At 42.9% G+C, this 13,835-nt stretch overlaps 1 protein-coding gene across 3 annotated transcripts in view; it reads left to right on the forward strand.

The window, feature by feature from the left end:
* The window catches only part of SH3KBP1 (SH3 domain containing kinase binding protein 1), a 424,339-nt gene that overhangs the window by 369,769 nt on the left and 40,735 nt on the right, over positions 1-13,835 (forward strand). For all 3 annotated transcript variants that reach the window (XM_040423674.1, XM_040423675.1, XM_040423676.1), the window contains 4 exons: positions 1,933-1,984; positions 4,349-4,432; positions 7,696-7,858; positions 12,147-12,232. In XM_040423674.1, coding sequence (XP_040279608.1) covers positions 1,933-1,984; positions 4,349-4,432; positions 7,696-7,858; positions 12,147-12,232 — 385 coding nt within the window. The remainder of the gene's footprint in view (positions 1-1,932; positions 1,985-4,348; positions 4,433-7,695; positions 7,859-12,146; positions 12,233-13,835) is intronic.

Raw genomic sequence — 13,835 nt, forward strand, 5'->3', positions numbered from 1 at the left:
CGGAACCGGAAGCCCTTCTGTTTTATTTTCAGGGAAAACACCCCCAGGTTGGTGTAACCAAGAACATAAATGTGCCCAATACATCTGCATGACAGGGGAAATACATATTGTAGCTAATTGGAAATCAACGTGCCTTTCTTTTGAGGCAGTTAAGGAGAAAGTCAATAGAACAAATTTCAGCTATGCGATCCGATTCCATGTATTAACCACTTAACCCAGCCCAATTTTTTCCCTCCCTGCTTTCCAAGAACTGTAAATTTTTCATTCTCATAGTCATATGAGGGCTTTTTTTTTGCGGGGCAAGTTGTGTTTTTAATGGCTCCATTTAATTTACCATATCTTGTATTGACAAATGGAAAATAAATTCTTTGTGGGGTGAAATTGGAAAAAAAACACACAATTCTCTTAGGCCCCTTTCACATGGGCAAGAATTCCGCACCAGTGCAATGCGTGAGGTAAACGCATTGCACCCGCACTGAATCCGGACCTATTCATTTCTATGGGGCTGTGTACATGAGCGGTGATTTTCACGCATCACTTGTGCGTTGCGTGAAAATCGCAGCATGCTCTATATTGTGCGTTTTTCACGGAACGCAGGCCCCATAGAAGTGAATGGGGCTGCGTGAAAATCGCAAGCATCCGTAAGCAAGTGCGGATGCGGTGCGATTTTCACGCATGGTTGCTAGTAGACGATCGGGATGGGGACCCGATCTTTATTATTTTCCCTTATAGCATGGTTATAAGGGAAAATAATAGCATTCTTAATACAGAATGCTTAGTAAAATAGTGATTGAGGGGTTAAAAAATAAAAAACAATTAGTAAACTCGCCTTAATCCACTTGAACGCTCAGCCTGGCATGTCTTCTTTCTTTTTTGATGAAAAAGACCTGTGGTGATGTCACTACGCTCATCACATGGTCCATCACCATGGTGATGGACCATGTGATGAGCACCTTGACGTCATCAAAGGTCCTTTAGCCAGGTCCTGAAGAAAGTAGAAAGAAGAGGAGATCCGCTACACGATCAAGTGGATGTGGTGAGTTAAATGTGTTTATTATTTTTAACCCCTCAATGGACATTTTACTAAGCTTTCTGTAATAAGAATGCTATTATTTTCCCTTATAACCATGTTATAAGGGAAAATAAGAAAATCTACACAACACCGATACAAACCCAAATTTCTATGAAGAAGTTCGGATCTGGCTACCAAACATGCCGATTTTTGTCACGCGCGTGCAAAACGCATTGAAACGCTTTGCACTTGCGTGGAAAAATCGTGGTGTGAAAGAGGCCTAATAGTTCTTTGAGTTTTGTTTTTATGGCATTCACTGTGCACTAATAATTGCATGACAACCTTAAAGAGGACCTTTCATCGGTCCGAACATTGTGAACTAAGTATCATGACATATACAGCGGCACCCAGGGATCTCACTGCACTTACTATTATCCCTGGGCGCCGCTCCGTTCTCCCGTTATGTCCTCCGGTATGTTCGGGGACTCGGTTATAGTAGGCGGAGTCTGCCCTTGTTCTGCGGGCGTCTCCTTCTCCCAGGCTGTAGCGCTCACAAAGCACAGAGCACAGCAATGACACTGCTGTCTTTCATAACTGCAATAAACTTTCGAAAATGGCTGCTGGGGAGGTTCTTATATAGTAAGGGGTAGGCAACTTTCCTATTGGTTGCTAGGGATGTTGCTAAGCTGTGACAATGACTTCTCATTGGCCCACAAGCTAGCAGAAGGGAGGGATGATCACCTGATGTGTACTGTGTTAAAAAAATAATAATAATATATATTCGGCATTACCAATATATAGCACTATATTCTAAATATTCGCGAATTCTCAAAGTGCCAATATTCGCAATAAAAATTTGCTTTTCAAATATTCGCGCTCAACACTAATTGTAATGTGTATCATGTCACTTCTTTTTGCAGAGACCTAAGAAGCCACCTCCTCCGTTAGCTCCAGTTACCAAGTCAGGAACAGGTAACTAAAATAAGTAAAACTAATTACCCTAATTTTCTTCCAAGGATCTATCTATCTGTTTATTATCTATCTCATATCTATCTATTATCTATCCATCGATCTATCTATCTATCTAACTGGGGAAATAAACAGGTCTAAGACCCTTCACTGACATTGGAGTGCTGCCTCATCATATGTTTTTTGGATATCTATCTCTATCTAATCTATATGTCTATCTACTATCTATATATTTCCTTTTTCTATCTATCTACGGTATCTATCTATGCTATCTATGCAATCTATGTAATCTATCTATCTATCATCTATATATATCTATTATCTATCTCCTATCTAATCTATCTATCTATCCATCTATCTATCTACCTAATATACCCTTGCAACACAGAAAGAAAGTTCCTAAAGAAGCAGAAACAGTTGCCACCTAGTGGCCATTATTTTCAGTAATTTAGTGAATGCATTGCCTTTGGAAGAGGCATTGAATTGACCTGCAAACTAAATTCACTAATGGGAACTGACCATCATCTATACTTGATTTTGAGCATGGTCTTCCTGTAATAACTATATACAGTATAATGCATTAAGGTACTGACTGGCGGTTGAAGGGGTTATGAAAACAGACATGTTATTACACAGTAAAATTCTCATGATATGTGTCCCTCCAGTTCAAGAAAAAAAAAATCACATTGGAAAATGAATAGCCCACATACCTGAGGCTATCCTTTTCAAATTTTTAGCTGCAGATTTGCTAATTCTCAAGGTGCTCTTCTGCCATCCAAGATGGCAGTACCACTTCTCAGACTGTGTGGTGTACATTGTGCGTCTGTAGCAAAACCACTTCCCACTTGTCCAGTCCTGCTCTTGGATTTCAGGAAATATCTTGGCCTACCAAATGCACATTATGCATCAGGTAGTCTGAGAAGTGGTGCAGCCATCTTGGATGGCAGAATAGGAACCAGGAACTGACGGATCTGAAGCTAAAAGGATAAGGAGGGCAGCAGGTAAGTGTTCTGTCATTCCCCAGGTAATGTGATTTTTTTTTTTTCTTGAACCGGACTTTCGGTTTAAGACTTAGTTTTAGTATAATCACGTGCTAAAACTAAGATGAGGAATTTCAGCCACAGCCTCGTCTTCTTGCTAACCAGTGAACAGTAAGTACGGCCACACATGGTGGAAGTCCTGCAGATTCTGATCAATGGATTTCTGTGTAAAGAATCCGTGGCATTATAAAGTATCAGCAAAGTTGATGACATTGTAAAAATTCTCATCCACACGCAACAAACTCACACATAACCTGACATGCAGTGTGACTTTCAAATCCACAGCATGGGAATTTATGCTGAGGAAATCCATGGCAAATCCACATCCAAGTTTGCAGCAAAGTCCGCACGGAAATCATGCAAATTTTGACGTAGATTCGGCACAGATTGTCTGCTACAAAATTTATCCCAAGGAGGGGGCAAAGAGAGTGGAATAACGCTGTAGAATTTGACTGCATTCAGGGTTTGTTTGTAGTCTGTTACCATGGAGACTCCTAGGGTTGCACTGATGCTGTACGCAGGATATTTTTAAGCGAATCTTTAGCAAATGGATTTTGTGTGTATTATATGCATTGGAGCAATAAGAAAATTGGTTATAAAACTGTACATATCCATACATATATATGTTGCAATACAATCTTTCTACTTAAACAGCACCTTCTCATAAGTGTTGCAAGTTCTGTTGGTTGATTTAAGCTGAACGTTATATGAGTTAAACATAATTAAAGTAGAATTTGCATTTAAATCCTGTACCAGGATCCCACTTAATGTTACTGTGGGGCATTAAAAGCATGTACATCTGTGCATAAAGTAGGATAAAAATAGGCTGAGTGCACCGAGGGCAGCTGCGTAAATGAAGAAAAATCACAACACTGTAGCTAATTCCAATCACATGTCAGATAATGAGGTTTCTGCAGAGCTTTTTCTATTCTTGTTTTGTGTATCTGGGGAATCAAGCCCAGGACGGATCCAGATCAGTACAGATGTGGTGACCACAGACTACATTATATTTCTTTATGTGGGCAAGGTTTTGTCGGATGAGATTTATTTTACGTGTGTTTCAGAGGTAGGGCAGAATCTATACCTCCTCGATTTGCATAGATGAATTTTAAGTCGATGGGGTTTTGAGCTAGACAAGATAATCTTCTATCCATCAAGGTGTCCTGACTAAGCTCCTTGCATTATATTGTACAGCTCCTTACGCTGGAGTATGCAGTCTGAATCATGGCTGTAATCCCTGTGCTGTGCTTAGAATGCTGCAGTATGATGCAGGTTACGGATGTGCCGTCTTGTAGATAAGTTTACATAGTTTTTTTTTTTATTGCAGTAGGCACATCAGACAGGAAGCAAGAGATCAGGAAGATTCCTCCAGAAAGGCCCGAAACCCTCCCGCACAGGCCAGATGAGAAGGGTAAGTGCTGCGCAATATTCCAAAGGAAATGTATCAACAGAAAATGGAATGTTATAGGTTTTAATCAGTTTTTTATTATACCGGTAAGTCTATTATGTGTTTTATTTTTGGTGTTTTTATGAGGATAAAACTGGTTATACACATTCAATAGCTTTTGGCCAACAGCTATCCCTCCTGCATCCCTATAAACATACACGCTTGGCCAAATATGCATGTGCACTCCTAGGGGTGCTTCTAGCATTTCTGCTGCCTAAGGTGAAAGTTGAAATGGCGCCCCCTCAATCTCCCTGCCAAATTCAACACTTCCCCCCAGCCTGAGTTGCCACATCCTGGTGTAAGCGGTCACAATGACATCACCGTGACCTCCTGCGTGGGTCTCAGGTGGCGATATGTACCACCTCTCACCCAGCGCAGTAGTGTCCACCTAACCCACTGTTCTCGACAGTTTCAGCTAACCATATACTAATGTGTGTGGGGGTCTTAAGGCTTGGTATGCCAGTCCGGGGTCTCTGGAGGGGGGTGAGGATCGGTCTCCCTCTCTTCCTGGAGAATGTATTATGGTTAAAGTTTTTTTTTTGGACTTTAATACTATCCTGAGGATAGGTCATCATTATCTGATCGATGGGGTTCCGACACCCGGGACCCCCACTGATCAGCTGTTTGAGTAGGCAACAGCACTCGCAGTGGTGCCTCGGCCCTCTCACAGTTTTACACAGGCCATTGACAACACGTTCACCAGTCGCGTGGCCTAGGCACAGCTCAGCGCTTTTCAAGTGAAAGGGGCTGAGCACAATACTAAGCACAGCCTCTATACAATGTACAGCGCTGTGCTTGGCAAGCACAGAGATGGCTGCGTCACTCACAGGAGCATCGGTGCCTTCTCAGACAGCTGATTGGCAGGGGTCCCGGGTGTTGGACCCTCATTCATCAGATACTGAGACCTATCCAGAGGAAAGGTCATCAGTATAAAAGTCTCAGAAAACCCTTTTAACTCATTCCACATCTGTAGTGAAGGGTTGTCATATACCACTACGTGCCCTAAGACTTTAGTGGCCAAATATACACTCACCTAAAGAATTATTAGGAACACCATACTAATACGGTGTTGGACCCTCTTTTGCCTTCATAACTGCCTTAATTCTATGTGGCATTGTGGCATTCTTTAGAAATGTTGGCCCATATTGATAGGATAGCATCTTGCAGTTGATTGAGGGATGCACATCCAGGGCACGAAGCTCCTGTTCCACCACATCCCAAAGATGCTCTATTGGGTTGAGATCTGGTGACTGTGGGGGCCATTTTAGTACAGTGAACTCATTGTCATGTTCAAGAAACCAATTTGAAATGATTCGAGCTTTGTGACATGGTGCATTATCCTGCTGGAAGTAGCCATCAGAGGATGGGTACATGGTGGTCATGAAGGGATGGACAGGGTCAGAAACAATGCTCAGGTAGCTCGTGGCATTTAAACGATGCCCAATTGGCACTAAGGGGCCTAAAGTGTGCCCAGAAAACATCCCCCACACCATTACACCACCACCACCAGCCTGCACAGTGGTAACAAGGCATGATGGATACATGTTCTCATTCTGTTTACGCCAAATTCGAACTCTACCATTTGAATGTCTCAACAGAAATCGAGACTCATCAGACCAGGCAACATTTTTCCAGACTTCAACAATCCAATTTTGGTGAGCTCGTGCAAATTGTAGCCTCTTTTTCCTATTTGTAGTGGAGATTAGTGGTACCCGGTGGGGTCTTCTGCTGTTGTAGCCCATCCGCCTCAAGGTTGTGCGTGTTGTGGCTTCACAAATGCTTTGCTGCATACCTCGGTTGTAACGAGTGGTTATTTCAGTCAACGTTGCTCTTCTATCAGCTTGAATCAGTCGGCCCATTCTCCTCTGACCTCTAGCATCCACAAGGCATTTTCGCCCACAGGACTGCCGCATACTGGATGTTTTGCCCTTTTCACACCATTCTTTGTAAACCCTAGAAATGGTTGTGCTTGAAAATCCCAGTAACTGAGCAGATTGTGAAATACTCAGACCGGCCCGTCTGGCACCAACAACCATGCCACGCTCAAAATTGCTTAAATCACCTTTCTTTCCCATTCTGACATTCAGTTTGGAGTTCAGGAGATTGTCTTGACCAGGACCACCCCCTAAATGCATTGAAGCAACTGCCATGTGATTGGTTGACTAGATAATTGCATTAATGAGAAATAGAACAGGTGTTCCTAATAATTCTTTAGGTGAGTGTATAACCAAAGAGTATCCTCTTGTCATATAACTGGCCATGATTGTACTAGATTTATTGTAAGGTGTAGCTGCAGCCACTATAAGGCTATGCGTCATTGTGGGGTCTGTCACGGTTTCACTGATGCAAATGTGAGCAGACCCCCCTTTATATAGACAGTACCCCTTTAAAGAGGACTGGTCAGCTTTCCTGTCTTGTCTGGTTTGGTAAATTATTGTATGCTCCATAATAACACAATTCTGGAGCATCTTTCCCTATGACTTGGAGCTGTGCTGTTCCTCTTAGTAGTCATTACTGAATGAATTGATAGCTGGATGTTACTGGTGAGGGGTGTGTCCCTAACACAATGTGACACCAACCAATCAGTGCTGACAGTGGCAAAGGGACACACCCCTTTGACAAAGGAATTGGTAACGCCCATTTACCATAACATCAATGTATTAATAAACGTGAAAAATAAACAAATCAGTATTTAAATCCCTATTCATTTCATATAAGCAGGAGCGGATTGGTCATAGACCCTACAGGGACATTTCCCATTGGGCCATCAGAGCTCCCCTAACAGTTGTCTGCTGGGTGCTCTCAGCATTAATTAATGCTACAGTAGGGGCATCAGCTCCTGAATTCAACTGTATTACCTCAGGACTGAGACAGTTGAATACTGCAGTGGGGCAGTAGAAATTTGTACTGCACTGTGGTATTTGGTTCTTCTGGGGTGGTATTTTGTGCTGTACTATGGTATTGCTGGCTCTGCCTGCTAATGTTGTCCCTGCCTATCTGTGTTGGCCATGCCAAGTTGTGTTGCCCTGCCTTCTGTCAATTTGGACCCACCTACAACATGAGGCCACTTTGAGGTTTATTTCCTGGGTCACTTTAAGCTCCCAGTCCACCCCTGCATATAAGGTTTTGGGGCCTGCAAGACCAATATAATATGGTTTATTGATGGTGAGCAGTACTACTTAGTCCTTTTGAATTGATTTCTAGTTTGTCATGTTTTGTTGTTATAGAGAGGTCCGACAGAGATCACAAAGTGGATAGTTCACTGAAACACTCAGTTCCCGCTATACCTCCAAAGAAGCCCCGCCCCCCCAAGTCTAGCACTTCCAATAAATCTGGCACCCTTCCTCCTCGGAGGCCAGAGAGACCAGCAGGACCTGTAACGCATGCACGGTAAGTCCACAAGTAGTATCCGACCAACTTGTTTTATGTTATCCCAAGAATTTCAAAAAAACGTTTATGTATCAATAATTAGAAAATAAAGAAAGTAGACATCTCCTTTAGGGTTCATGCACACGACCGCAAAATACGGATCCACAAAAAATACAGATGACGTCCATGTGCATTCCATATTTTGCGGAACGAAACAGCTGGCTCCTAATAGAACAGGCGTATCCTTGTCCGTAATGCTGACAATAATAGGACATGTTCTATTTCTTTGCGGAACGGACATATGGAAACGGAATGCTCATGGAGTAACTTTCGTTTTTTTTGCAGACCCATTGAAATGAATGGTTCCGCATACGGTCCGCAAAAAGAACGGACACGGAAAGAAAATGCATTTGTGTGCATAAGCCCTTAGCCAGAGGACTATATGACTGTAATGTGAGGGAGAATGAGTAAAGAAAACACAGGCTGTGATGTCCTCTAGATGTCTCTTCGCATTTACTTAGGTGCCTGAACAGAATCGAGCCCACTGCATTGTGGGGTATGTAGTCAGTGTGAGGGAACCACACCAGAAGGACATGAAAATCACAATAATTATATATATATGTTATCTCCACCAAGAGAGAAAATATGTTTTGTTTCACCTAATTTTTTGTGCTCCTCCGGATTTTTAGTATGGTGGCATAAACTGTACACCCGCCCCTGTGTACACATGGAAGATGTCCAGTTATTGTATGATCTCATCCACTTAAGTGTAATGAGGAGTTAATTGAACTCGCAGAAGTGTTCTTGTGCATACTGGAGTGTAATCCAAGTCAGTGATGGTCCAGATTTAGGTGACAGAGGTGACTCCTCTGGCAGCTCCGCAGTCTGAACATGGTATACCATAGAGGAGTTATATTTATCATCGTGTGCTTGCTCAGCGTAGGATAGTCAAGTTGTCTTACAAATTACTTTTCACACTGCAGCATACTGACAAGTATCCGTTCTGTCTTCAAGATCAGCCCTGTGTTCCAATAGTTTCACATATACCATGTACATACTGTACATAGAGACTTCACTTGTACAAGTAAAGGTTGTATAAAGTGAATCTGTCAGTAGTTTTGACCATGTTAAACTGCTGACAGCAACTCGATATGGGTTGGTCATACAAAGCAGATAAGGTAAACAATACAGAAGAGAGAGCTCCCCCAAACAAACTCTGACCCTTCCAATATCTTCTTGTGCAGAGAACATAACACAGCTGGCCACCCAACCGGATAGCAGATATACAGGATTAGACGTATCATAAACTAAATTGCAAAGTCCTCCTCTTTATACCATGCATAGCAGACACAGCTGATGTGGGGGAGAGCAATGCCTAAATGGGTATTCCGATTGTTTCAAGTTATCCCCTCTGCGGTGGATAACTATTAGATCGGTGGGAGTCCTACCACTGGGACCCCCTCGAATCACGAGAATGGGGGCCCCGTACCCCATATCAGATATTGATGACCATCAATATCTGATCGGTGGGGGACCAAGTCCCAGTACTCTTGCCAATCAGCTGTTTGAAGAGGAGCCGGTGCTCATGTGTGCGCTGCTTCCTTTTCTTACACTGCACGTCGTCTCCCTTGTAGCGGCAGTGCAGTGCAATTACAAGTGCTCATACCATCTAAGTGCATGTGACAAGCACTTGCAATTACACTGCACCGCCGAGACAAGCAAGACCACGTGCAGTGTAATTCTGAACAGGAAGCAACGCTCACACAAGCACTGTCTCCTTTTCAATCTGCTGATCGGTGGGGGTGTCGGAACCCCATCGATCTGATATTGATGACCTATTCTGAGAATAGGTCATCAATATAAAGCCCCTGCACAACTGCTTTAATTCTTTATAGGACTCTAACCTTCAAATGATCTGTCTTAGGCCTCATGCACACGAACGTATTTTCTTTCCGTGTCCATTCAATTTTTTTTGCGGATAGGATGCAGACCCATTCATTTCAATGGGTCCGCAAGCAATGTGGACAGCACACCGTGTGCTCTCCGCATCCGTATGTCCGTTCCGTAGCCCCGCAAAAAAAATAGAACATGTCATCCGTTTTTTGTGCAGATCCGCAATTTGCGGACCGCAAAACACATACGGTCGTGTGCATGTAGCCTTAGGCTACTTTCACATAAGCGGCAGGGATCAGCAAAAATGCTTCTGTTATGATAATACAACCGTCTGCATCCATTCTGAACGGATCCGGTTTTATTGTATCTCTAAAATGATCAAGACAGATCCGGCACTAAAACCTTTGTAAGTAAAGGGGCGTGTCTGAGAAAACGGATCCAGCACCCTTGACTTACATTGTGTTTCATGTCGGATTTGTCTCAGTTAGTATCCAATGACGCACACAAAAACGCCGCTTGCGGAATGGGAACACAAGGAAATGGGACGAAATGCATTCTGGTGCACCACGTTCAGTTCAGATTTGTCCCCATTGACAATGAATGAGGACAAAACTGAAGCGTTTTCCTCCGGTTTTGAGATCCTATAACGGATGTCAATATCGGAAAGGAAAACACAGATGTGAAAGTAGCCTTACCTGGATGGTATTGGATAAAATGTAATGAAGCTCCTGACTCTGGATCTGAGAGCCTCAGAAGATGTTCATTAAAGGGATATTCCGGTTGTTTGAAGTTATCCCCTATCCTGTGGATAACTGCTAGATCGGTGGGGGTCCTACCGCTGGGACCCCCACCGATCAGGAGAAACAGCGGTAGGACCCCCACCAATTTAATAGTTATCCCCTATCCTTCAAACATCCAGAATACCTCTTTAATCCTTTAATTGCCTAGTAGTGCAACCTACATATTGTAAGTGACATAGGGTGCACTCTATCATATACGCCACGTGTGGCGCTACAAACTAATCAGACAAGATCCATTTTTGGGTTTCATTGTTACTAATAGCCGTCACCTTATTTCCAGTTGTGATATACAGTAAGCACAAGTTTTGCATCTTTTTGCATTACATTTCTAAAGACGTGTAGTTGCCAGGTGCCCTGACTAGATGAATGTGTGACGGTGCTATAATATTGTGAATGTTAACTTTTTCTACACAGTTTTCTTTGAAATATAGTTAGATTGTTAGAATTATTAAAACATATCTTCCCATTTTGAACCAGGACCTAGCAGTATGGGCCGGTTCACATCAATGTTCAGTCTTAACGGATCTCAGACGAAAATGACTAAAACAGGTGCAAAATGACTATAACGGATGCAGGTTTTGAACACAGTTTGCCGTTATGTGGGGTAACATTAGGCAATATAATAGCACCATCACGTTCATCTAACCAGGGCAACTGATTAGACTGCAGGTCTCTAGAAATGTAACGAAAAAGAAGCAAAACTTGTGCTTATATCACAACTGGAAATAAGGTGACGGCTACTAGTAAGAATGAAATGAAAATTGGATCTTCCCTAATTAGTTTTAGCGCCACACGTGGCGTATATAATAAAGTGCACCCTATGTCACTTATAATATGTAGGTTGCACTACTAGGCAACTTAGGAAAAGGATTAATGAACATCTACTGGAGATCTGAGACCCAGAAGGTACAGCTTGCAAATACGGTTGTGTACAAGTGGCCTGAGGGTAGGTTCTCACACTGCAGATTGTTGCAGACTTTACTACAGCTCCATTTATCTTAAAGGGTTTCTGTCACCCCAATTTTCGCTATTAAACAGGCTGACATTATAGATGTGAAAATGTCACCTGAATTTAACTCTGCATTTCTTTTATTTAAGTATGACCCAGTTTTCGTGTAATTTTGCAAATGAGCCTCTAGGAGCAAGGGTGGGGGGGCGTTGCACCTGCTCCTAGAGGCTCAGTTCGCCCACCTCATTTCCACGCCCTTCTGTCTTGATTGACAGGGCCAGGCCAGCTTTGGTTCTCCTGCTGGCCCCGTCTGCCGTGTAAATATTGCGCCGTCCCGTTCAGTATTTGGCGCAGGCGCAGTGAGAAAACCTGCTGCCGGCTTTCTCACTGCGCTTGCGCCGAATACTGAATGGGACGGAATCTTTACCCATAAAACTATATATACCAATCTGCTCCTGCTTTATTTCATGCCACCCGCAGGTTGCCCTGCATTTTCATATTGATGGGTCCCCTTTAACAGAGGCTTCAAGACTATGCAAAGTCAGAAAAACTCCATATCCTGCATTCACTTTGCTTACACAGTAGAAATGTAATGTCACCAGATTTATACATGTCAATTTAGACGTGCTTATAATTTGTTCTGAATAATGTTTGTTTTGGTAAATAGGAGCGACAGTCCGAAGGCAGAGGTGGGGATCAGTACTGTGTCCAGCACTCCTGACAGAGACTCGTCCGATAAGAGCAATGACATTGGTAAGTCCTGGATGTATTACTGTCAGGTTATAAATATCTCCGCAGTCCCTGCTCGGTCATACACACTGACAGATTCATGCGCCTCCTGAATACCAGCCCACTCCATAGTACTAATACATGCACCATCATTCTACACTACATGGGGAGGGTATTAGATGGGATTATGTAGGTGACAGTGCCGGTGCAAGTCTCACACTGGTTCTTCAGTGCATATGGATAGCAAATGACCTAATCCTAATGGATCATAGACCGAAGAAGCCATACATTACCAGTACAAGGGGTGGTGAATCATGAGGATGGAAATGTTCCTACATTTGGGAAAATGTATTATTTAGAATTCAATCCCAACTATTTTCTGAAATCTTCTTGTCATATCTTTAGTTTATATGTTTGCAAAACCTGGCTTTTCTAAACTGCAGGCGTTGTACACCTAAGTCCCCTACTTTACTATGACCTTTGAACAAGGTAAAGTTATAGTCACACCATGTCTATGTTGCACCTATACACACGGTGCCCAAACACCTTCATAGGCAAATGTGTGCCAAAAGGTTGTCCCTTTGGCAAATGTTAGGCACAGGTATGTCAGGATCTCACCCAAACTGTACTTAAAGAGGATCTGTAACCTCTCCTGTTCGTTTTAGTAACTACTTGCATTGTCCATGTAATAACAATTCTGGAGCATCTATTCTTATGACTCTATAATGTGCCATACCTTTATTATTCCTCCTAGAAGTTTACAAATAACTTGCCAGCAGTTTGCAGTAAAGGTACTGCTGGGTGTTACCAGTAGCAGATGTGTCTAACCAATCAGTGCTGCTGGTGTTAGACTGTGTAGGGACACACCCCCAAGTGGTAATACTCATCTTTACCTTTACTGTAAGCTGCTGACAATTTATTCATAAACTTCTAGTAAAAATAATAAAGGAATGGCACAAAGTAGGGGCATAAGAATAGATGCTCCAGAATTATTATTACATGGGGAATGCAAGTAGTTACTAAAACAGCTGGAGAGGTGACGGGTCCTCTTTAAAAGCATAGCTGATTGCTGTCTGTGCATATGTTTGTCTGTTCATTCTGTGGGCACGACACCAAACACAGTGTGAATTTAGCCTTTACTGGTTTAATGGAGTTGACCAAGAAAATAAAAAATCTCACACATGCCCCTGCTTGGTGCAAATTAAAAAATGATGGTATACTTACCCCTTACTCCTGCGCCATTGTTTGCGTTGCCGGTTCTGTCTTCCTGAAGCTGCCTGTTTATAGACTGCAGCGGTGACATGCAGGTATATGGCTGCTGTAGCCTGACAATGCGAACACCCCTCAAAGCTCTACAGGAAACGTTTCTCCATTGTAGCTGACATTTTGATGTCAGTGTCAGAGGTTGTCCTGCCATTTATATTGATGATTTATCATCAGGATAGGTCATCACTATCTGATGGGTGGGGGTCCGACACCTGGCACCCCTGCTGATCAGCTGTTTGAGGAGGAGGTGGAGCTCCATGCAAGCTCTGCTTTCTCTCCATTACACTACGTGTCGTCTCCTGTGGAGCTGTTGCCTAGTTTACTTACAAGTACTCTCTCAGTTCAAGTGAATGGAGCGAGG

Source organism: Bufo bufo, chromosome 3, assembly GCF_905171765.1.
Source record: "Bufo bufo chromosome 3, aBufBuf1.1, whole genome shotgun sequence".
In the NCBI taxonomy this organism is placed as follows: Eukaryota; Metazoa; Chordata; class Amphibia; order Anura; family Bufonidae; genus Bufo; species Bufo bufo.